The sequence below is a fragment of the Arvicola amphibius genome, chromosome 1 (genome assembly GCF_903992535.2).
Source record: "Arvicola amphibius chromosome 1, mArvAmp1.2, whole genome shotgun sequence".
In the NCBI taxonomy this organism is placed as follows: Eukaryota; Metazoa; Chordata; class Mammalia; order Rodentia; family Cricetidae; genus Arvicola; species Arvicola amphibius.
In genome coordinates, this window is record NC_052047.1 from 127,496,875 (window position 1) to 127,521,704 (window position 24,830).

Genomic DNA, 24,830 nt, shown 5'->3' on the forward strand with positions numbered 1-24,830 from the left:
AACAAAATCCCACCACCCCTAAATTAGGGAAGGAATTTTGTTTTTGTTTTTTTTTTTTTAAAAAAAAAGTCTCGTAAAGAGACTGGAATTTTCGGCTTTCCAACTCCACCCCACCTGCTTTGCAGAGGTTCTTTTTCTACGTGTGTTTGCTGCTGTCTGTGGTGTTTGAGATTTCTCTGCTGCTACCTGTTGAATTCTAGATTTTTTTTCCTGCCTTTTAACTCTTTGACAGAAAACAAAACTGTATCACCAACCACAGCACCTAGAAAACGACTGTTCCCTAGCGCTGCCCTTGAGCAAACATCACACCCGCTTCCTCATCTCTACTTTAGGATGGCTGAGAGGATGAAAACCGAGGGGTGCCTCACCAGCTCATCCCTGCTGAGCAGTTAAGTAAATTCCCCCACGCTTTTCTGACCACACTCCAAACCTAAGGCTAGCGGCGCTTTACAGGGCATCAGCTGCTGCTGCAAACCCAGCACCTCTGGAAACCACGGGGAAAGAATGCTCAAAACACAAAACTCGCGGTGATTCCCGCGCCATCTGCACCTGCCTGTCTCCGCACGGAAACCCAGGACCGCCTCACCGGAACCAGCTCTAGCTGCCGTACTCGGGGGTTCAAATTATACATGTGATTTTCAAAACTTTGTGGCCAGTTCTCTTTCACCTCGGTCTCCTACGGTGTAAAATAGGGAGAACTAATCACTGAGTTGGTAGATTAGGTAAAATCGTGGGTGAGAAACTGTTTGGCAAGGAACTCAGGCCGCCAGTCTTTGACCCCAAGAGGGCGGGGCTGGGCATCGATCGCTCGGCGCTCCTCTAGGCTCCCGTCGCGATCAGCCGAGTCGGGAATGATCGATGCTCCCCGGTGTAGTTCGTGAGGACGAGAAGGCCGGCCGTGGAATCTTCGCCCTGGCGGAACCAGTCGATGCCAGCGATGAGAAACACAGCCCCGTCCAAGAGTCGGAGAGGTTAGTTGAAGCTCCGCAGCAGGCGCCACGCTCAAGCTCCAGACAGGCGGGCGGTGGGACGGCCTCGCGCAGGCGCTTTGGGAGGATTGGGAGCTGCTGGAGAAGCTTAGTGAGTTGTAGCTGGTTGCTAGCGACCGATGGATTGGGCAAAGTGTCAGCACTTTACGTAAGCTTCTAGGGGAATCTAATAGCGCATGCACGCGGAACTGCTTCGGCGACCGTACTGCCGTGCGTCCACGTCATTGTGATGTTTCCCTCCACATCCACCTACTTTTCTCTGTGTGGCTTTGATTAGTTTCAAGTGTGGGGACAGACCGAGTGGCCGGATGGACCGCACGACATGCCTGCGTCGTCTGTCAGGAAAGTGTGGCTGGAACCGCCCAAACCCTGCTGTCCCCCAAAAGGTAGCAGAGGCCCGCGCGGCCGACCAGAGACTTCTTGGGACAGAGCATCTTCTGCCTAGATCTCTTAGCAGTCCTCCCGACTGAGCAGGGAGGCGTGAGCAGCGGGTTTTGGCCGGTGCTTTGAGAGAAGGACTGCGCGTGTTTTTCTACAAGTTTGTTCACGCTAAGGCCTCCAGCAGCCCGCTTTTTCTGTGTTCTCACAGCAACCAAGACTGGTTTCTGTAATGCGTCCTGTGAAGAGTACAGCCGGCCTGTTGTCAGCTCCTTTGTTCTTGGTGTGAGCAGCAGGAGGCCTTAGCTCCTGCTAGGTTGGTTCACTTACGGAGCCCAACGGAATCACTCGGGTTTCTACACCAACAGACAAGCCTTTACTTAAAGACCTTTTAGAATAGGGTCCCAAAGAAAAGCTGTTTTTTGCAGCCAGCAATGGACCTTTACCTGAAAGCGGTGTCTTGACCTGACAGGTGGTCATGGAGCACCTGAAGGCCGCTTTGCCAGCAAGGGCGCATGTCTTCAGACTGTACATTGAGAGCCGCCACCACCTTCAAGTGCAAAGCACAAAGCCTGCTATGGCCAGCAAGACATCCTTAAGGCCTATACCTGCTACATTTCGGGAAGTGAAACATATAATGTGAGCATATGAGGCCATAGAGACTAATACCTGTAGCCTCTGTTTCGATAAGTAAAGGGGTCATTTTACCAGGAATGGTCGCAGATTATATCTGGGCATTTAAATTTATAGCATCCTAGTTCAGATGGCAGATTCCATAGTTAATCCCATCTATACCTGATTATTAGAAGGCTCTTTACCCAAATCACAATAAACTCTTTTTTATGGTACTCTGGGGAGCCAACTTTTTTTTAAGCCTTAAAATTTAGGTACAACGTGAAAGACTGGTTTATACACCATTTAGTTAATGCAGCCTTTTCTAAGAGGCAGCTCCTTGAGCGGTTATCGGAAGTTAGTCCATACTTACAGATCACAGAGCCACTCGGGCTGGTCCTGTCTGTATCAGATCAGGGTTTGGGCAAGCTTGCAAGCACTGGAGCATTGACTTGAAGCTTGGACTTGAGACCATAGAGAAAGGCAATTATTCCATTGGACATTGGACCACAATGTAGACAAAATTCTTGTAACATTGAACAACACAGAAAACATCACATGGGAAAAGAATGGGAGACTTTTCAGACATCTTTTAACAGAATGTTACAAAGGGGTTACGTCACTGACTGGCTCCAACTGACCCAAACAATGACCCTCGTTGTTTATCAACCAAAACTCATAAATGTTGCTTTCAACTTTAATGGTAGAGTTTAGAAATTCGCTTTGAATTTCTGTAATTGCTGCTTTTAGCAAATAATTCAATTCTGTTGTCTGGGTCAGATACATGGAAGAGTACATGACTTAAGATTATAGCTGTGCATTAGCTTTGGTTATAAAACTTGTTTACGTGGGAAACCCCGCACAAGTAACATTGGTTGATGCAGTGCTCTCTTTAAGGCAGACTAAACAAGCAGTCTGAGTACACAGGAGCATGGCGGTCTGTTGTTGTTTTTACTCTGTGGCTGGATGTCTGTTGTGTAATACAAGGACAGTGACTGTTTAAAAGGGCCAACTAGGTTCCGGGAAAGGTTGTGGGGGCAGCCATGAGCCCACTGAGGCCAACATTCCACTCACCATGGAATTTCCCCACACTGCCAACATAAGACCCCGTGGGCAACTGGTGTCTAACATCCATCAGTAGACCTGTCAGAAGCCACTTAAAGTAGCCACCAAGGCCGTCTGAAAGCTATTATGGGACTGAAACTTACACACCTAACTGAAACGCCCACATCTGGAAGACTGTTAACGTCAGCTGTATTAGACATCTCTGATGACTCTGCATTCCAACAAACAGCATTCCTAAGGTGGGGCTCAGCGAGGGAACACACTTGCTGCCAGGCTTGACAGCCTGAGCTCAACTCCCAGGCCCCACATGGTAGAAGGAGAAAACCAGTCCTGAAGTTATCCCCCCCCCCCCCCGTCTCCACACATACACCATGGTACAAGCTGACCACACACACACAATTAATAGGTGTCATTTAAATTGCCATGTATTCCTTCTCACCACCATGCTTCCCACTATGATAATAATGGACTAAACCTCTGAAACAGTAAGCCATACCTAATTAAATGGCTTTTGTTTTGCTTTATAAGAATTGCTATGGTCGTAGTGTCTCTTAACTGCAATAGAAACCCTAACTAAGATACCATGTGAGGTCAAAATTTTGTTTTCCCAAGTGTGATGACTGTTCTTGGTTGTCAGCTTGACTACATCTGGAATTAACTAAAATCCAAAAATTACTAGGGCTAGCTCATGTGACTGAGAGGATTATTTACTACAGCCAATGTGAGGCCATCTCTCAGAATGCTCTTTCACGTAGTCTATAACACAAGGTCCTTCTCTTGAAGGCCTTTGAAAGTCACAGTATAAAAATTGTAAACTTCTGAGGCAGCATAAAGAGACAAGGAGAGAGAACCCAGCGTCTGATGTCAACAGACGGCAGTGTTTATTTCAGACAGTGAAGGACAGACAATCTGCCATGAGAAAGGGGGTGCCTGTAAGAGAAAATGCTGGGGTGCTGGGCTTAGGAATGAGGAAATTGTTGCAGCTGTAGGGCCATGTGGGTTTCAGTCCGTGTTTCCTGGAATTCTCTTGTTTCAAGCAAGATTATCTTGGGACAGGCTCTCTCTGGAACATTCCTGTCTGGGCTATGATAACTGTTCTTGGTTATCAGCTCAACTACATCTGGAATTAATTCAACCCCAAGTGACTAGGTATACGTCTGAGGGATTTTCTTAATTAAAGCATTTGAAGTGGAAAGACCGCCTTTAATCTGGACCACACCAGCTGGCGGCCCATATAAAAGACATGGAAGAAGGAAGCTTTTGCTCTTTGCCTGCTTGCCCTTACTTTTGATGGCAATTCCATTCTTTCACTGGCATTAGAACCTATTTCTTCAGAATTCCAGCATTACTGAAGACCAACTAAGACATATATCTAGCCTCATGGGACTGAACAATTACTGGATTCTCAGACTTTCCGTTGGTAGACAGTCATTGTTGGACTAGCTGGATCACAGCCTATAAGCCACACTCTAATAAATCAGTAAATCACACACACACACACACACACACACACACACACACACACGTCATTTTATCAGTTCCATTCCTCTAGAACAGCAATTCTCAACCTGTGGGTTGTAACTGATTTGGGGGTTGAACAACCCTTTCACAAGGGTCACAGATAGATATCCTACATATCAAATAGTAACATTACACTTCATAACAATAGCAAAATTATAGTTATAAAGTAGCAATAAACATAATTTCATGGTTGGGGGTCACCACAACATAAGGAACTCTATTAAAGGTTCGCAGCATTAGGAAAGTTGAGGGCAACTGCTCTAGAGATCCTGACATAACAGCTGAGTCAGGTTGTCTGCATCCTGTAAGAATCCTGTTTTACAACCAAGGCATTCCATCATTCTAAGCCCTGTTGTGTGGTCCAGGGGCATCATCTCTTTCTTCACTGCTTCATGCTGAGGTGGGTCATTGTAAGGGGTAGGGAGAAAACGCGGGGGTTTTCAGGGTCCTTTGAATTTAGGTGTATGTTCCTCAAGCCCATATATTGGTGCTTTGGGCTCATCTGGTTCCAGGGCTCTGAGGTAGCAGCTTTGGTCAGGAAGAGTTGAGCAGTGACTGAGGAGGTGAGGGCTTCTGCTCTTTGCTACAACAGATTAGAGAGGACAAAGGACAGAAGATTAGAGCTGAAACTGTCGTGATGTGGGGCCCAATGCAGGGGGTTCTCTGTGTTCCCCAAGTACCCCTAGAAGCCTGCCCAGCTTGATGTGGGCATCTGACTCATGAATCTGTTCTTTCTTTTAGCTGTCTGGCATCCTCTCTTAGACATCTGATAAATTTATGTAGAAGCAACATTCTTCCCCTAATATAGCACAGATTTCCCCTTTCTCTGCCATAATGAGATATGGATTCCACTCTGTTTTGACTGCTGTGTCCAACTGAGTCTGGAGTTTGTTAATTCTGTCTTGTACCAGTGTAAGATCAGTCTTGATTTGTTGAGCAAGTTGGCTATGTTGTACTTGGAGTCCAGTGGTCATTCCCCACAGGGCCACAACACCTGCCTTGGATACTCCCAATAGGACTAGAAGTGTATGGAATCCCTTTTGGTTTAGGTAGGGGTGGACTGGTCATTTATTTCATTCCCAGGGATGACTATAAGATCAGGAACTAAGTATACAGTTTAGCATATGGGGTAATTGAAAGGTAGCTAGATCAGAGGTCTTCCTTGGGGCATGTAACATAGGCATCATCAGATACTTTTGAGTTGGAGATTAGCCTACTGCAGTTAGGATGAAGGCCCACACAGTCAGCTCTGCCCACAGTTTGTACAGGCAAGGCCCAAAGACAGGATTTAGACATGGAGTCATTGGTTAAATAGATTTTGGTTAAGCCTATGCCCAGCTATGTAACTTGCCTTATCCTCAGGCATATCCAACAGTCTCTTCCAAGCAGAATTTTAGAGAGCATTTTCATGGCTATGGTTTATGAGGGCAAGCATTTTAGGAAAGGGAACCTTGGGGTCCAAAGGTTTGGTTGGGTTTCACCTGGTTTGATTTTTCTGAGGAAAGAGAACACAAGACTCCCCATGGATCTAAGGTATGAATGGGGACAAAGATGTCAACAGCCTTCACCTTCAGGTGAAGGATGGCCTTTGGAGAGAAATCCTTGCCATTAGCTATAATCACCTGTGATAGTTTGAATAAGATTGGTCCTCATAGACTCATGTATTTGAATGTGCAGGGAATGGCATTAGGAGATATAGCCTTGTTGGAGTAGGTGTGATCTTGTTGGAGGAAGTGTGTCACTGGGGGTGGGATTTGGGGTCTCAAAGGCCCCAAAGGCCCAGTGCTTCCTTCTGCCTGCTGATCCCAACAAGGCCACACCTCCTAAGCATTCAAATATATAAATCTTATTCAAACCAACACAGCTGGTCAGATATCTCTCCAGTACCATGTATTCCTTCTCACCACCATGCTTCCCACTATGATAACAATGGACTAAACCTCTGAAACAGTAAGCCATCCCTAATTAAATGGCTTTTGTTTTGCTTTATAAGAATTGCTGTGGTCGTAGTATCTCTTCACTGCAATAGAAACCCTAACTAAGACACCATGTGAGGTCAAAATTTTGTTTTCCCCAGTGTGATGACTGTTCTTGGTTGTCAGCTTGACTACATCTGGAATTAACTAAAATCCAAAAACGGAGGGCACACCTGTGAAGGATTTCTGCTTAATTTGAAGTGAGAAGACCTACTTGTAATCTGGATCTTTGAGATAGGAAAACACACTTTTAATCCAGGTCTAATCTGGGCCACACCTTCCACTGGAAGCCTACGTAAGGACAAGGAATGAGGAAGCTTTTGCCCTTTGCTTGTTCTCATTTCTTCACTGGCATTAGAGCCCACTTCTTTGGGATTCTTGCAGATACTGAAGACCAATTGAGTCATCCAGTCTTGTGGATTGAATAACTACTGGATTCTTGGATTTTCCGTTCATAGCCAGCCATTGTTGAACTATCAGGACCACAGCCTGTAAGTCATTCTAATAAAATCCCCTTTGTACCCCTGCCTTTCTATTGGTAGACAGCCATTGTTGGACTAGCCAGACCACAGGCTGTATGTAATTCACTAAATAAATACAATATACATTCATTCTACCCATTCGGTTTCTCCTGAAAACCCCGACTAGCACAGATTGGAAGAGAGTGAGTGTTGGGGTCAGTTCTGGGGCAGAAAGGAGCCTAATGAGTTGTGTAGTGGCATTTCATTTGTATTTTAATAAATAAACTTGTCTGAAGCTCAGAGAGTTAAATAGCTCCACTGGTCAGCCTTACAGACCAGGGAGTGGTAACACATACCTTTAATCCCAGTAGCCACACTAGTCGCCATAGAAACCAGGTAGTGCGGTCTTTAATCTCGGTTCACACCTTTAACCCCAGCCCTAGAGAAGATGATAAGATGGGAGGAGACCTTTCTTTCACAGTCTCATTCTGAGAGTCCTGGACTGGGGTTGAAGAGCCAGTGGCTGGCTGTTGGCTCTTCAGATCTTCAGGTTGAACCCCAATTTCTCTTTCTGAGTTTTTGTTAATCATGCTTCAGAGTTGGAGTGTTATGGGTCCAGCTGGGACTTTTCTGTATGATAGGCAGGCTTTTTAAGATGGAGAGGTGTGTCCAGGACAGGAAGTTTTCTAGTTTAGTGACTGTCAGGATCAGGAGAATAATTCTGTGGGGTCCTGTCCATTTGGGGTCCAGGGTGGGGTGATATGCCTCTGCCAGGTAAAGTAGGTAAATCAGCCAGCATCTGGAGGGCTGTGTCTTTCCTTAGTGGGAACAGAGGCTGGGGACAGGAGGGGAAGGCATTTCTGATGACCAAGGAGCTTTCTATGGGCTGTGGAGTGAAATATTGTTAGTTCCTGGAACTAAGAGTGAAGAAGTGGGCTGCTCAGAGGTCAGGAGCACTGGCTGCTCTTTCAGAGGTCTTTTTAAAAAATTGTTTTTATTGAGCTGTATATTTACCTCCACTCCCCTCCCTGCCTCTCCCCTTTCCCCTTAAACCCTCCACCAAGGTCCCCATGCTCCCAATTTAATCAGGAGATCTTGTTTTTTTTCTACTTCCCATGTAAATTAGATCTATGTATGTCTCTCTTAAGGTCCTCATTGTTGTCTAGGTTCTCTGGGATTGGAATTGTAGGCTGGTTTTTCTTTGCTTTATTTCTAAAAGCCACTTATGAGTGAGTACATATATTTGTCTTTCTGGGTCTGGGTTACCTCATTCAATATGATGTTTTCTAGATCCATGCATTTGCCCACAGATTTCAAGATAACATTACTTTTTTCTGCTGTGTGGTACTCCATTGTGTAAATGTACCACATTTTCCTTATCCATTCCTCGGTCAAGGGACATTTAGGTTGTTTCCAGGTTCTGGCTATGACAAACAATGCTGCTATGAACATAGCTGAGCATATGTCCTTGTAGCACGATTGAACATCCTTTGGATATACACAAAAGTGGTATTACTGGGTCTTGAGGAAGGTTGTTTCCTAATTTTCTGAGAAATCGCCACACTGACATCCAAAGGGGCTCTACCAGCTTACATTCCCACCAGCAATGCAGAAGTGTTCCCTTTTCCCCACAACCTCTCCAGCATAAGTTGTCATCAGTGTTTTGATCTTGCCCATTCTTACAGGTGTTGTTTTGATTTACATTTGTCTGATGGCTAAGAATGTTGAACATTTTCTTAAGTGTCTTTCAGCCATTTTAGATTCCTCTGCTGAGAGTTCTCTGTTTAGGTCTGTACCCCATTTATTTTATTGGATTATTTGTTCTTTTGAGGACCAATTTCTTGAGTTCTTTATATATTTTGGAAATCAGACCTCTGTCTGATGTGGGGTTGGTGAAGATCTTTTCCCGTTCTGTAGGCTGCTGTTTTGTCTTGTTGATTGTGTCCTTTGCTTTACAGAAGCTTCTCAGTTTCAGGAGGTCCCACTTATTGTTTTCCTCTGTGCTACTGACAGTATATTTATATTTATATTATATTTAGGAAGTGGTCTCCTATGCCAGTGCATTCAAGTGTACTTCCCACTTTCTCTTCTATGAAGTTCAGTGTGGTTGGTTTTATGTTGAGGCCTTTGATCCATTTGGACTTGAGTTTTGTGTGTGGTGATAGATATGGGTCTATTTTCATTCTTCTACATGTTCATATCCAGTTATGCCAGCACCATTTGTTGAATATGTTTTCTTTTCCATTTTATATTTTGTGCTTCTTTGTCAAAAATCAGGTGTTTGTAAGTGTGTGGATTAATATCTGAGTCTTTGATTCAGTTCCATTGGTCCTCCTGTCTGTTTTGGCTATCCTGGGTTTTGTTGGGGTGTTTTTTGGTTTGTTTTTTTTGTTTTTGTTTTTGTTTTTTTTTTTTTTTGCTTTTCCATATGAAGTTGAGCACTGTTCTTTCAAGGTCTGTGAAGAATTTTGCTGGGATTTTGATGGGCATTGCATTGAATCTGTATATTGCTTTTGGTAAGATTGTCATTTTTACTGTGTTAATTATACCTACCCAAGAGCATGGGAGATCTTTCCATTTTCTGATGTCTTCTTCAGTTTCTTTCTTCAAAGATTTAAAGTTCTTGTCATACAAGTCTTCCATTTGTTTGGTTAGAGTTACTCTGAGAAATTTTATGCTGTTGTGGCTATTTTCTGATTTCTTTCCTGGCCCATTTATCATCTGTGTATAGGAGGGATACTGATTTTTTTTTTTTTGAGTTAATCTTGTATCCTGCTACATCACTGAAAGTGTTTATGAGTTGTAGAAGTTCCTTGGTAGAATTCTGGGGTCGCTTATGTAAACTATCATATCATCAGCAGATAGTGAGAGTTTGACTTCTTTTCCAATTTGTATCCCCTTGATCTCCTTTCATTGTTTTATTGCTCTGGCTAGAACCTCAAGTACTATATCTTTCAGAGGTCTTGAGTTCAATTCCCAGCAATCCCATGGTGCCTCACAAAACCATTTTTGGTGAGATCTGTTGCCCTCTTCTGGGCAGGCAGACATACATGCAGGTGGAACACTGTACTTAATGAGTAAATAAAGCTTTTTTTAAAAAAAAGTGAAGCGGCAATCAACGTTTGTAAGCATGGGGGCCAGCCTTTGCCACCAGGTCCAGTTATGTTGATAAATGTACAACTGAAGAATAAGTATATCTGCCTTTTGTCCACCTGCCTGGGTGGAGGGAAGGAAAAGACAGGGTCTTAGGGGATCTGGAAACCTCAGGGTAGAACCCAGGAAAGAGTATGTTTCAGCTGATCTCTGGTGAGACTATGGAGAGAGGAGAGGTTTCTCTACAGGCCTCATAGAAGGGGTGTGCTGTGCTTGAGAAATTAGCATCCAGATACAGAAGAAGTTTAAAAAAAAAAAAAAAAGCCCAGCAAAGCTATGAGATTTCTTTGTCTTAGGTAAGGAGTATGGGAATAGCCTTACTCCATGTGATGAAACAGATTTGTCACAATCTGCCTATGGGAAGAAGAATTCCATAGAGAGGGTCTTGGTAATGAACTCGGCTCCCCAGCTTCATCACTCCAGCAAACCAAGTCACTTGAAAGTGTGACTCAGTTCCCTCATCTGTACAGTCATGGGTTCTGTGGCCAACAGCTGGGTTCAAAGCCTACAAAGCCCATGCTAGTAAGAAGGTCCTTGGAAGGTACCCTTGGACTTCTCAGTATTCAGAACCAGGAGCTAGTTAAACTTTTATTCCTTCCAAATTACCCAGTCTGTGGAACTCAGCTTAAGCAACAGAAATTCCCTTGTTGGGCACAGTAGGGACCTCAGGTGTCCCTGAAGTTAAGATAGAGAGTGAGAGATGTGACATTGCTTAGCGGACTGTAAATTCAGTAGCTTAAGCAGTGCACACTTAGGACTGTTGTTCTGAGTGGGTGTGTGTACATGGCTTGGCCAGACCCTCTGTCAGAAACCCTTACAAGGCTATGGTCCGGCTGAGCTCTCATGCAAAGACTCAACTGGACAGGGACCTATGCCCCCCAGGTTCTGTTGTTCGGATTCCATATGGGGTCATGGAGTCTCTTGCCCTCATTCTCTCTTAGCTATAGCTCACTTCATCTCTTTGCCCGTGGCCTTCCCAACATGGTGGCATGAGCCAACACATACTAGCTGAGTGGTCAGTAGAGTCACTAAGGGTGTGAGCTCCAGGCTCGTGTGTTTGTCACTTTCCAGCCCCACTGGTTTCTTTTTCTCTTGCTGCTGAAGTAGGCTACCATAAGCACTGGCTGTAGGCAGCAGGCTTGCTGCCCTTTAGATCTGTGGACTGAAAATCTTACTGGACTGAAATCAAGGGCTCAGTGGGGCTGCCTTCTTTTCAAAAAAGCCTCAGGACAGAATCAATTTCTTTGATTTTTCTCAGCTTCTGAAAGTTGCTCTGAATTCCTCTCAGCTTGTGGCCCATTAACTAGTCACCAAAGCCAGCCACTTCGCCTTTCTTTGACCATTCTTCTGAAGTCACGAGTCCTTCCCACTCTGACCTTAGCCCAAAGCAATCTTTATAATGAAATACATGAACCCATCCAGATAATCCAGGGTAATCTTCCATCTCAGGTCCCATCTGTCACACCTGCGGAGTCCCTTTTGCTCTATTAGGTGACATAATCACCATTTGAAGGTAGGATATGAACATTGTAGGGACTGTTATCTGTCCGTCAGCACAGACTAACTTGTAAGCTAAGTATGCTTATATTTTGCTCATGCCTTTTCCATGTGGACCGTCCAGGCTGGCTCAGTGGCCTTCCTACAATTCCCTTTTCCATATGGCAGCTTCCTGCTCCCTGGGACTCTTATTCCCTAGAGCCTAAGAACACTCCACTTCCACCTTCTAGGGTACCTATGGGAGGTGTCTATGATCAGACATCAGTCACTGCACATATTCCAATAGCACTTGCTTCTGTCATAGTAGCCAGGAAGAAGATAAAGGGCATCTTTTCTACCTGTCGGTGGTGGCTCAGGCAGAGACAGGTGGATCTCTGAGTTCAGAGATCTGGTCAGCTTGGGGTACATAGTTCCACAGCACAGCTCACAGTTCCACAACAGCCAGGACTACACAGAGAGACCCTGTCTCAGAATGGGGTGGGGGAAAGGAATCTTTTCCTTTTCATTCTTTTCCTTTATCCCATGCCAGGGATGAAACCCAGAGGTAAACTCCAGTACACAAAGAACAGGAGTTGGCAGACTACCATGTATTTATTTTATAAATAAAGCTTTATTGGAACATAGCCACTCCTATTTGTTTATTCTGGTTCGTGAATGGCAGAGTAGTGTCAACTGTGACCGTGTGGACAGCAAAGCCTGATGTTTCATATTTGACCTCCTACGTCTCTGCCAGAAACCCAGTGTTCCTCATCACTCAACATGATGGGAGGCAGAGGATGTCCTGTTCTATCTGAGGTTGCTAGAACAGATTGTCTGACACATGTTGGGAGACGTATGAAGAGAAGTTTCCTTGGCTCACAATGCTGACAGCTGCAGAGTCCCAACAGCTGGCTACAGACATCTGATGAGGGCCACCAGCCACCAAGCTGTATCACACATTAGGTAGAGAAGTGGGAGGGGCACAGACACATGCCAGGAAGCCAGATGAGGGTGACCTCACTTTATACCAACCACCCTCAGAGAAACTAGCCCACTCTTGTAAGGTCGGTATTGATACCCTCCCACAGTGGTACCCTTAATGACCTAATCACCTCTTTCTGGGCCCATCTCTTAAATGTCCCCTACTGAGGACCAAATTCCAAGCCTATGAAAGTTTAGGGATAAATCACATCTAACCCCTAGCAGATGACAGAGCTATTGGGACAGTGCTAAGAATAGAGAGGAGGACTGATAGCCATGGTTGTCTGTGAGCTGCAGGTCCTGTTAGTGTTAGTACAGTGACTGTCATGTACACACGACACTCAGGCTAAGCCACCAAACTGCCAGTGCTGAGCATTTTCTTTCTGCTTAGGTTGCTGTGTGTTTGTTAGCTTTCCGTTTCTGTAACAGATACCTGGGATAAATTAAAAAGAAGAAAGATTTGTGTGAGCTCATGGTTTTAGAGGTTTCAATCCAGGGCTGCATGGCTATGTTGCTTTGGATCTGTGACAGCTCAATGTATCATTGTGGGAGCATGAGGCAGAGGATGCCTCTTTACTTTATGGACCAAGAAACAAGGCTGGGGTCTTAATATGTCCAACTTTACGGGCATGTCTCCACTACCTTAGTTTCTCCCCCTAGACTTGGCGCCTAGGAGGGAACCAAGCCTTCAACACACAGTTCTTCCAGAACACTTAAACAGAGCGCTTCCTTCTGCATCTGTATTGAGACTTAGCTTTAGGCTTTAGGGAAACCAACGTGGGATGTGCCACAGCCCAGACTTGGAGAGGCAAACCACACGAACATGCCTGTAAATGTCCTTTGGGACAAGTGTGATGGGAAGAGCCCAGCTGTGGAAAGTCAAACACTACTGAAGAGTGTCCTCAGAGTCCACATCAATGATGGAGGCTGGGCCTGAAGGATTAGGCAGGAGTTCATCAAGAGAGAAGAAGTGTTGGGGTCATTCCAGATGTGGACAGCACACATCTCTCCCTGACCAGACATCTGTCGAGTGTGCACTGAGTGCCAGGCATTGTGCAAGGCCCCAAAAGTAGAGCAGAGACCCCAAAACATGGCCCTGCACCAGTGAGGCAGCCAGCAAGCAGCAAAGACCCTGTTCAAAAGCTCTGGTATGGGCCATACGGGTTGTGTGTGGTCTTTGATTCCTGTCTTGTTCCTCTCAGGTGCTGACTATGTCAGAGGACACTAAGGGTCCTACAGAGCCCTTGGTAGGGTCTGGCACCCTCTGGAAGGACCTCAGGGCACTCCTGCCTGACACAGAGGAGGAGCTGAAGCTGGAGCTCAGTGAGAAGGTGGACAGGAGCCTGACCATGCTGCTACAGCAAGCTGTGGGGTTGTTCTATGCAGGACATTGGCAGGAGTGCCTGCAGGCCAGCGAGGCCGTCCTGGACTACTCCTGGGAGAAGCTCAACACTGGGCCCTGGCAAGATGTGGACAAGGAATGGCGCCGTGTGTACTCCTTCGGCTGCCTCCTGAAGGCCCTGTGCCTGTGCCAGGCTCCACAGAAGGCCACTGCAGTGGCTGAAGCATTGCGGGTGTGTGACATGGGCCTGTTGATGGGGGCAGCCATCCTTGGAGACATCCTTCTCAAAGTTGTCACAGTCCTCCAGACACACCTGCTCCCGGGAAAGCAGCCTGCCTGTGGCCCCCACCAGGACGAGCCTGTTACCAAGGTATGTATGGGTAGTAAGTCATTGTCCATGCTGAACCATTCAGCAGACCAACCCATCTTCTAGAAGAATCCAATCCTCTCCCTGGGTACAGCCTCTCACAGGCAGCCTCTCTGCTTAAAAGGGCGTTGTGTTGATTTGGGAAATGAGCCGCTGGACCCATAAGTCTCTGCAAAGGCAGTGCCTTTTAAGAGGGGAGGTGGCAGCTTTGTTAATCTGAGAGGCAGCTCACAGGAACGAGGCAGAGCCAGGCTGCTGCAGCCTCCTGCAGATTGCTTCCAGGCAGCTCTGAAGAAGACTAGGTGTCTTCTCACCTAGTCTGGGAACCAGTGAAGTGAGGTCCAAGAGGCCAGTGTGTTCTGCCCCTCCAGTCCTCATGGAGGTTGGCCTGCTGTTTAAGTATCCCAGAGTTCCTTCCAAACCTGGAGCATGGCTTACAGACCTCACCCGGTTTCTGCTGGGTAAGCCAGAAACCATCTCCTTTGGGCTTCGGTGTCTACTTCTATAAATTGTCAGGTCTGTGCTGGATACCAGCCATGGAATTCTGGACTGTTTCCCATGGGTTTCTCAGTGCTTTCCTGCAGTTTTAGAATTTCCTGTTGAGTGTGATTTATGTATAAGAAAGATGATGGATGTCAACACGTGAGTGTGCCCACAGTGGAAAGAGAGCCACAAGCCAGGAAGAGAACCAGGGCTGAACCTTTCACCTAAAGACTTGGAGAGGTTGGTAGGGAAAAGCTAAAGCCTGGATAGCCAACAACTCATGAGGACATAGAGCCATTAATGAAATGGGCCCGGCCTCTGTTTACCAAGTGAAGAGAAGCTAGGCATGGTGGCACACATCTGTAATCTGAGCACCTGGGAGGGAAAGCACAGGACGGACAGTTTGCAGCCAACCAGGTCTACAGTGAAGAAAAAAACAATAAGTTACAAATTAAGAGATATTAAGATAGCCTCAGGGACTGCCAGCCGCCAGTGCTTAAGTGATGCCCCGTGCCGTTTGGAGAGCAGGACAATCTGCAGTTCAAGAGACAAACGTGTCCCCTCTGACCTAAGGGCACCCCCCCATCTTCCCACCAAGTGTGTCCCAAGGGGATGTAACGGTGGAGTCCTGCCCAAAGTGGTCCTCTTTGGGGTGGGGTATGGGATGCATAGCCATAGAGGAGGGAGCACAGGCCTTAAGTCAGCCTGTCTGGGCTCCGTTCCCATGCTCCACCCCGTCTGATCAGACAGGTCTCTGTGCCTTAGTCCCTTACTGAAGAGAGCACTGGCAGTGGCCTGGATGAACCTGCTGAGCATGTACACAGAATATCCCCATCTCCATCCCCAGAGCTATGGTCCTGAGAGGCTGTAGAAGAATCTTCTGTTGCTAGAAGAGGGCAGAGGAGGCTTCTGTGAGAGGCTGTACCAAGGCCTGTGCTGAGCGTGATGTACAAAGGAAATGGCCAGTTCAGGCCAGCAGGTGGTCCTGGGTACCACACGTGGGTGCGGTTGTCACCACCAGGAATGGTAAATGACCCACTCAGCTTTCCTGAGGGAAATGGATAAGGAAGGTATGGTGCAGCCATTGGGTGGCGGTATGGAAGTTCCTAGGATAGTGCTTGCATGCAAAGGCAGAGCTACTCACTCTTCGGGACATTGCTGCCAGCGGTGCTCTAAGACTACGAGATGGCTAAGAAAAAAAGGGACTTTGAGCTGGTGAAAGCAAATGATGTAGAAATGTTATCTACTGCTGGGTGTGGTAGGCACTCTGGAATTTGAGGCAAGGGGATTCTGGGTTCAAGGTCATGCTGGGCTTCCTAGTGAGACCATGTCTCAAAGGCACAAGACATAACTCAGTGTAGTGGTGTACGTCTCTACCCCTCATGCTTGGGAGGTAGAGGCAGGTGATGTCCGCGGGTTTGAAGCTTGCCAGGGCTACATGTTGAGATCCCATCTCAAAAGTAAAACAAAGCATGGGACTGGGGAGTTAGCTCGGTCAAGCTTACCACATATATAGGAGCACTGGAGTTTGATCCCTAGAACCACTTGGGATCAACTTGGCATGGTGACATGTACTTGTCATCCCAGAGCTGGGGAGGTTGAGATGGGTGGACCCCAGGGGCTTGCCAACCAGCCAGCCTAGCTAAATCAGTGAGCCCCAGGCCAGGGAGAAAACCCCATCTCAATAAGGTAGGATAGTGCAGGAGAAAGAGTAACACCTGAGGTTGTCCCCTGCCACATACATGTGCACACATAAACCCACACAGATCAAAACAAAAAAGAAATGTTGTTTGCTGTTTGTAACGACACCAAAGACATCCTGCCAGTGATACAGCTTCCAGAGACAGTTGCCATCTTGCTTTGTTTGAATTCTAAACAGAAGACGAGGTGTGATGCCAACTCAGCTCCCGATGTGGTGTTAGAGCGGGCAGTGCCCAGGCTTCGCTGTCCAACCCTGCAGTACTTCAGGAAGCACTTTCTAGTCCCTGGGAGGCCTGTGATCTTGGAAGGAGTGGCTGACCACTGGCCGTGCATGAAGAAGTGGAGGTGAGTAGCCACTGTAGGGAACTGAGGTCCTTCCTCCTATCTAAATGTCCCCAGGACTCCCCGAAGGCCTCTTCTGGCCACTCATAAGTCACTGCCCCAGATCCCCCTTCAAAAGCCCCTCCCTCGATTGATTGCAGAGGATTAATGAGGACTATAAAGTGAGATACTCCAGGACTGGCAAGATGGCTGTAAAAGCCTAGTGGCCTTGAATTCAAGCCCTGGGACCCACACAGGTAGGAGAGAACCACAAAGTTGTCTTCTGACCTCCACCTGTGTCACAGTGGCATGCATGCCTCCCATACATGGAGTAATTTATTTTCCAAAATTAACTAAAACTGTAGTGAGGTATCCTGAGCTCCAGGGGTCTAAGCTGCTCACCGACATGTGCTTACCCTGAGCACATCCTTAATAGTACCCAGTGATGTGGGATTCCCCTCTGTAAGCTGTGAATACCATTGGTTAATAAAGAGCTGTTTTGGGCCTGCACAGGGCAAAATAGAGCTAGGCGGGGAAAACTAAACTGAATGCTGGGAGAAAGAAGGTGGTATCAGGAGAAGCCATGTAGCCCCACCAAATACAGACACAGGAGGGAACTTTACCTGGATATACAGATTAATGGAGATGGGTTAGTTTAAGATGTAAGAGATAACCATAAATATGCTTAAGCTATTGGCCAAACAGTATTGCAAATAATATAGTTTGTAAGTGATTATTTTGAGTCAGGGCAGTCAAGAAATGAACAAGCAGCCTCTTGCTGCAACCCAAGTTGTGGGCTCAGAAATGTTAGGTGTTAGTGCAAGAGTTCATAAGTCCCACAGGTCTTCCTTCTCAGGGCCCCGAGGCCATGACTGGAATCACCCAGGAGATGGCTCCTCCTGGGATTTGGTATCTGGGTACCTGAGATCTGCTGCCTGAGAGAGGTGTGTGGCTGCAGCTGAACATAGGTCTGGGAGTGGGGGGTACACTTGCCTCTTTCTTCCTTGTTCATGGGTCTTGTCCTCAGATGTAGCCCATTATAAATCAGGAACACAGCGGGGGTTATGAGTGAGCAAGTGGGCTGCCTGGGCACCTTGTTTTCTCGTTATCCCCTAGCTACCCTAGTGAAACAGCACTTTCTGTGGCATTGGCATTACAGTGGGTAGCCCAAGTAGTCATGAGATGGCTTCAACACAGGAGATGCTCTCAGGTCCTTCCCAAACTCTGGGATGTTTCCCATGAGGACTGGAGAGTCCTGAGATTTCAGCATCCACGGGGGTCATGTAGGCAGTACCCTGGACACTCTCTCTGCAAGACAGCTGTAGGTCAAGGGAGTGGGTTGAGTTGAGTCGTCCTGTGGTGAGTTTGTGGAGGAAGTGGCCTGAGACTCCAGTGAGGAGTCTGTAGGAGCCACAGCATAGCAGCCATGCTGCAAATGAGGCAGGCTGGAGCCATGCTGCAGATGAGGCAGGCTGGAGCCATGCTGCAGATGAGGCAGGCTGGAGCCATGCTGCAGATGAGGCAGGCTGGAGCCATGCTGCAGATGAGGCAGGCTGGAGCCATGCTGCAGATGAGGTAGGCTGGAGCCATGCTGCAGATGAGGCAGGCTGGCATCACCTCCTTCAACAGCTGTGGAGCAGGGACCAGGGATCAGGAAGGTCAGGAAATTCACTGCCTCACCCCACGCTATCAGAGTTCAGAGCCAGCACTTCACATACACACACACACACACACACACACACACACACCCCCATACTGCCTTCCGTTTGTCACAAGGTTTCTCAGCTTGGTGACAGGGTGAGAAAAGTGAAGAGATAGCAGGATCCTGGACACCAAAAGTTGTCAGCATACGATGTAAGTGGCCGAGGTTGAACCTGAGGGTTGGGCTGTGTGGGCTTGGACAAGTAGCTTCACCTCTCTATGGTGCGACCTCTGTCAGGAGAGCGAGGGCAACAGTGGTCTCCACCTCATGAGGTTTTGTGAGCATGAGAGAGCCAAAGAAATCCATTCCTAGATGTCTGTAGCAATGATGCCTGCTGACGCCTGTGCTGACGGGTCCAATGCCCACTCTTGTAGTCTGCAGTACATCCAGGAGGTTGCTGGCTGCCGCACTGTCCCTGTGGAAGTGGGTTCAAGGTACACAGATGAAGATTGGTCCCAGACCCTCATGACCGTCAACGAGTTCATCCACAAATACATCCTGAGTGAGGTATATGGGAGTTACTATTTAACAGGTGGACGGTGCAACTGAACTTACAGGCAAAATTTATATCATGTATATCTCACCATGATTTTTAAAACAGCTTCTAATAAAAAGCAGCAGCTCTTGGCTGTGTGCCTGCCACACCTGCATTGTTTGCTTAAAGGAGATGCTTCAGGGGGCTGGTAGCTCATTCCAAAAGGGCAGAGCTGCATTCCTGACTCTAAGTCTCCTGCCCTTCACCTCTGTCCTGCCTGGGAGATCACTGATCACATCAGGCCCTGGGTTGGAGAAGGGGGCTCCACAGGACAGTGGCAGGTGGGGCTCAGCAACCAACTGAGCAATAGGGCCATCAAGAGGCACCCAGCACAAACTAACCGATAGTCACGTCTGCTCTCCTCCTCTGGCTCAGGCAAAGGATGTTGGGTACCTTGCTCAGCACCAGCTATTCGACCAGGTAAGTCTGAGATCATGTTCCTGTCCTGTACCCCTCACCTGCTCCTCTCCTCCCAAGGAACTGCTGTCTGGAGTGAGGGCTCTCTCTCATTACCATAGCCAGCAGCCAGGCAAGTTGAACCCCCAGGCTTAAGAAATTGAGTGTACTAAGTCTGGAGGCCCAGTTTGGATCCCCAGGGTGAAGAGACTGAAGGAGGAGCTTGGCTGAGCTGGAGTGGGACAAAGTAGGAGAATATTCCCTTTGAGAAGTGCCCCAACCCCGAAGTACAGAGACAACCAGTCGGGGAGGCCAGGCGGTAGAGGTCCTGAAGGCCGCCCCAGGACTCTGGATTTAAAGTGGACGTGGTGGAGTCCCGGGAGGCCCCTGATGAGCAAGAAGGCTCCCTAGAGATCCTAGGCACCGTGAGAGACAATGCATGTGACTGCCGAGAGGTGCTGCAGCTTCCCTTCCCAGCACGAGGCCTGCCCCTTCCCGAGTAGCCCAGCCAGCACTGGCAGCCCAGGAGCCTCTAGAATGCAGGATCAGCTGGCCCCTGACCGCCATGGCAGGTGTGCGTCCCCAACCCCGTGATGTGAGCTGGAGCTGAGGGGAGAGGGCAGATAGCTGCTAACATGGCTTCCTGGTTGGGGGTAAAGTGGGAAAATCAGGATACATACATGTCTGAGTGCTGTGTAACAAATACTACAGGCAGAATAAATTATAAACAATAGGAATTTATCTAGTTCTGGAGTCTGGGACGTTCAGAGGGCCACATCTGATGAGGGCTATCTATAGCATATCAGTGGCTTACCAAAGGACACCATGTGACAAGAGAATAGACAGGGTGGGACCTGCTTGGTTCTATAGCAAGTCTGTCCGGTGACACACAGTACTAGCATCTGTCTGTCCCTGAGACCTCGTAACCAAGTCACCTCTTAGTTTTCAACCAGAATTTAACTTCAACAGCACTCAGAAAGCAGAAGCCAGCAGGGTTTCCCTCTCTTGCCTGCAGCTCCCATCTGCATGTAAGACCATCACTGTGGGAAACCAGATTCCTTGTGCCCCAGCAGCCAGATTGCCCTTGCATTTTAAGAGCTGCCTGTAGCTGGGTGTGGAGCACACACCTGGTATCTCAGCACTTGAAAGACTGTAATCAGAGGACCTTAAGTTCAAGGCCAGCCTGAGCAGCACAGGGAATCCTCCCAGGCTATCTGGTTAAGATAACTGAAACAATGGCCGTGTGCTCATCCTGGGGAAATTAGACTTTGGCTTCTTTCCTGCCCTGGCCCTTCCGCTTCTCTGGGGCCTTGACTGAGGTACACAATGGGAAGTCCGTGTCAGTGGGGGGAACATGCAGAAGCTAGGCCAGCACATTGAGGCACACTGTAAGTGACAAAGGCATTATTCCCTGGCAGAAGCCATCCCTGAAACTTTGTCTGTCACCTCTCAGTCATATCCCTTTATGTGGTTTCTTTGCCCAGCCCTATCCTGCCAGGAAGCAAGTGCCATGGTTGCACAAACCTGGGCTGTGAAAAGCCAGAAGCCAAGAAAAATCCACACCGCTGTTAGATGCCCCCTCCCAGGGAGCTCAGAATGAAAACTGTTCAAAGAGGGTGGAGGAGGCTGGGGAGGGGAAAGTAGGGACAGAAGCGAAGGGCATCATGGAGGCAGACGGTACTCACTGCTCCTTCTGAGAGGAGCTGAGACCACAGCACGTCCCCTTCCAGCTGGTCAGCCCACAGTGCTCTGGAAGTTTGTTCTGGTTACCAGGTCATTGTTTGGACCAAGGTCCAGCAGTCTGTCCTATCCCCATTACACCAGGTCATCTTTAGCCTTGGCTGTGTTAGTGGGATGTTGACCCAAACCCTTCCTCACCACTGACTCCCTTCTGAGGGCCTTCCTTGGTCCCCTGGGGACTGGCAAGTGTTTGTACTTGGTCCTAAAGCTTTTTTTCTGAACACTGTCCCGAGTGAGTTTAGTAAGCAGCCTACCTTGCTGGTCTCTGTAGGAACTTATTTAAAATATGCGAATTGTGATTCTGATTTCTTCACAGATAGTTAACTTTTGAAGGCCATCCCCTCCAGATATCTGATAAATATCCAGTGCATTTGACTTTTGGTATTGTTTTTTGTTTTTGAAACAAGGTCTCACTATGTTACCCAGGCTGACCTCCAACTTGTTATGCTCCTGCCTCAGCCTTCCAAATGCTGGAATTACAGATATGCACCAACAAGTTCAAAACCTGTGGTTGTTTTAGATTGTTGTTTTTAACTTAATGTTTTCCTGGTGTAGTGACTCATGCCTTTAACTCCAGCAGAGGGAGGTGGAGTTCTATGAGTTCGAGATCATTCTAATCCACATGGTGAGTTCCAGACCAGCCAGGGCTACAAAGCGAGCTCATCTCAAAAACAATAAAACAAAACAAAAAGTCATTACCCTTTAATAACAATGATTGGGGGGTAATAAAACAACAATACCGGGTTTCTAAAAAAATCTATGTGATATAGAAACAAATATGAAGATAATAATTCTTATCTATTGTTTACATCCTAAGATTTTATTCATTAGAATATGAATTTAAATTGGGTAGAATGGCACATACCTGCAATACCTGTACTTGTGAGGCTGAGGGAAGAGGATAAGAAGCAGGGAGACTGTCTCAAAAACAACAAAATGAATCAAGGAATGTATCCAGCAGTCAGATATCAGCTGGGTCCTGGCTGGCATACCTAGCCCTGGCTTCTGCTTCCTCCCACTACTCTCAGATCCCAGAGTTGAAACAGGACATCAGCATCCCCGATTACTGTTGCCTGGGCAACGGGGAAGAGGAAGAGATCACTATCAATGCCTGGTTTGGTCCCCAAGGAACCATCTCTCCACTGCATCATGACCCCCAGCAGAACTTCCTGGTCCAGGTAGGAGTTGATGCCAGACAGGGGCTGAGTAAGGAGCTTGTTGTGGTAAATACCCATAATCCCAGCACTTGGGAGGTTCAAGGTCATCCTCAGCCACCTAGTCAGTTCAAGACCAGTCTGAGCTACAGGAGACCTGATCTCAAAAGGGGGTGGGGGAGGAAAGGGGAGTGAACAGGTGTAGACAGAAAAACAAAAAAATAGCCCTGAGGCCCTGGAATAGGGCTTCTCCCAAATCAAGGCTACACTCAAGTGGGATTTCTCTGGGACCAGGCAGGAATGCTCTTGGAAGGAGGACCTGGCACATTCTAGCAGCCCTAAGCCATCTCTGTTGCCTGCCAGCCACCCTCACCCCCACTGCTAGCTTGGACCTGTGGATAAGGGCTGACAGGACAGGTCTTTTAGCCACTGTGATGTTCCAGAGACTCAAAGGTTGTCACAAGGGAAAGAGCACACACCCACTGCTCTAAGAACTTAGCACAGGCTGAGTTGCTAAGAAGACTTAATACATGAGAGCATTCTTGCAGAGCATTGAGCCAGCCCTGCACGGCAGCTCAGTAGCAGCTAAGAGCCAGGGCCCATGAGCCCACTGCCTGGATGGCTACCAGTTGTCACCTTAGTAAATGTGAACCACACTTTGTCTCCAAATGAAGAGGAAACTCCTCTGAGATTTAGCCAGGTCCAGTGCTTGGCGAAGCTTAGCTACATGCAGAACGCTTATCTATAAGGTACCTGAAGGGAGCATTCTCAGAATGCCAGCACGTGGTGGGATGAGGTGGCGGGACATAAGGCACCAGAAAGGCCTGGAGGGACGGGTGTCCATGGGCCTATAGTGAGCAGGACAGCCTTGCTGCCCTGAAGCTGACAGGCCTCTTCTCTCCCAGGTATTAGGAAGGAAGTACATCCGGCTGTATTCCCCGCAAGAGTCTGAGGCAGTGTACCCTCATGAGACACACCTTCTTCATAACACCAGCCAGGTGGGCACATGGGGAATCGGTGGCATGGGGTCTGCTGTGCCTGGGGAGACCAGAGGTGAATTTTTGGTTTTTTTTGCTTTCTACAGGTTGATGTGGAGAACCCCAACCTAGACAAGTTCCCCAAGTTTGCTGAGACCCCATTCCTGTCCTGTATCCTGTCTCCAGGAGAGACCCTCTTTATACCTGCTAAGTATTGGCATTATGTGCGTTCCCTGGACCTGAGTTTCTCAGTCAGCTTCTGGTGGTCATAGCCAGGGCCAGAGCACAAAGGATCCACTGGGGAAATACCTCACCAAAGGAAGTGAGCCAGGTGGGAAGCCCTGGATGCTGCTGGAGTCCACAAGTCCCGTCCCCCCAGATACTCTCTGTAGGACACATTGTATGCAGAGCTGCTGTGTGTACCCAGGCCATCCCGATTATGGATGCATCTTTTCCTTGTAATGTACATTTTTTTTCACTAACATAAATAAAAATATTTTCTAAATAAAAAGCAAAACATTTCTTCAACTAAATTCCCCTCCTTCCTGTGGCAGGGCAGGCAACCAGAGGCATTGGGAAAGGAAGGGTGGGGAATATGGGCCCTCAAGGGAGACACCCCTGCCCATGGACTCTCTTGGTGAGTGGTGCTGAAGGAAGGGAGCCAAATGTGTCACAGAGGCTGGCTCAGAAAAGCAGAGACCAAGGGGCCTGCACAGTAGGTTTGGACTCTGGAGCCTTGAGAGCTGACAAAACAGGCTATAACTGGTGTGTAGAGTGTGCAGGCCTAGCTCTGGATGGGCTGGCCTGGCTTGTTGATGATGAAACCTGTCCTTAACTAGCTTACATAAGATCCATGCGTTCCTACAGCACTCCTGGATGGCTTGGAACAGGTATCCACTCCAGGCCACGGTTCCCGACTTTCCCTCCTCCACCTCTCTGGTCTCCAGTTGGTTTCACTGTTTTCCCTTTTCTGGAAGGGGGAAGAGGGCAGCTCTGACTTCATCTCTTTCTCCACATCTTGACCCCCAGTATCAACTGCTGGACCCATCACCTCAGACCAAGGATCACCAGTAAGGATGCTGGTGGCTAGGCCTGTGGCCTCAGGGATGGCTGATGATTGACAGGCCTAGTTTCCAGCTCCACCCCACCCCAATGATAAGACCAGGCTAAGAAATCTAAGCTTGGTCACACAGGATCTGAGAGTCTAGACCATCAGCGTATGCCTTTTTAGACAGCTAGCTTTGGCAGGGAGGGATGTACAGCAGGCTGAGGCAGCCAGAAGCCCGGGGAGTGGGCAGCAGGGGCCTTAGAGGTTGGCATCCTTTTGGCTATTAGCAGTTGCTTACGTCATCTCACTTGGACAATTACTACAACAGCAATGCTGCTCGGAGCACTAAGGCATAGAGTAGGAAAGCCAGTATTCCAGATGATGTCTCCTAATGATGAGCCACTCATCCCAGGGTGAGGGGGGCTCAAGCACTGACACTTTACTAAATGTGG

At 47.8% G+C, this 24,830-nt stretch overlaps 1 protein-coding gene across 3 annotated transcripts; it reads left to right on the plus strand.

The window, feature by feature from the left end:
- Positions 1-827: 827 nt before the first annotated feature.
- Positions 828-23,825, plus strand: Kdm8 (lysine demethylase 8). Of its 3 annotated transcripts, XM_038315623.1 has the most exons (10): positions 828-971; positions 6,926-7,032; positions 13,815-14,324; positions 16,684-16,850; positions 18,903-19,035; positions 19,439-19,483; positions 21,777-21,824; positions 22,228-22,377; positions 23,259-23,351; positions 23,438-23,825. In XM_038315623.1, exons 3-10 carry the CDS (start codon positions 13,824-13,826, stop codon positions 23,600-23,602), a joined length of 1,302 nt encoding a protein of 433 aa, XP_038171551.1. In that variant the 5' UTR covers positions 828-971; positions 6,926-7,032; positions 13,815-13,823; the 3' UTR covers positions 23,603-23,825. The 3 variants fall into 3 exon arrangements, with proteins under 3 accessions (XP_038171551.1, XP_038171543.1, XP_038171559.1); XM_038315615.1 differs by lacking the exon at positions 6,926-7,032; XM_038315631.1 differs by lacking the exons at positions 6,926-7,032; positions 21,777-21,824.
- The last annotated feature ends 1,005 nt before the right edge of the window (positions 23,826-24,830 follow it).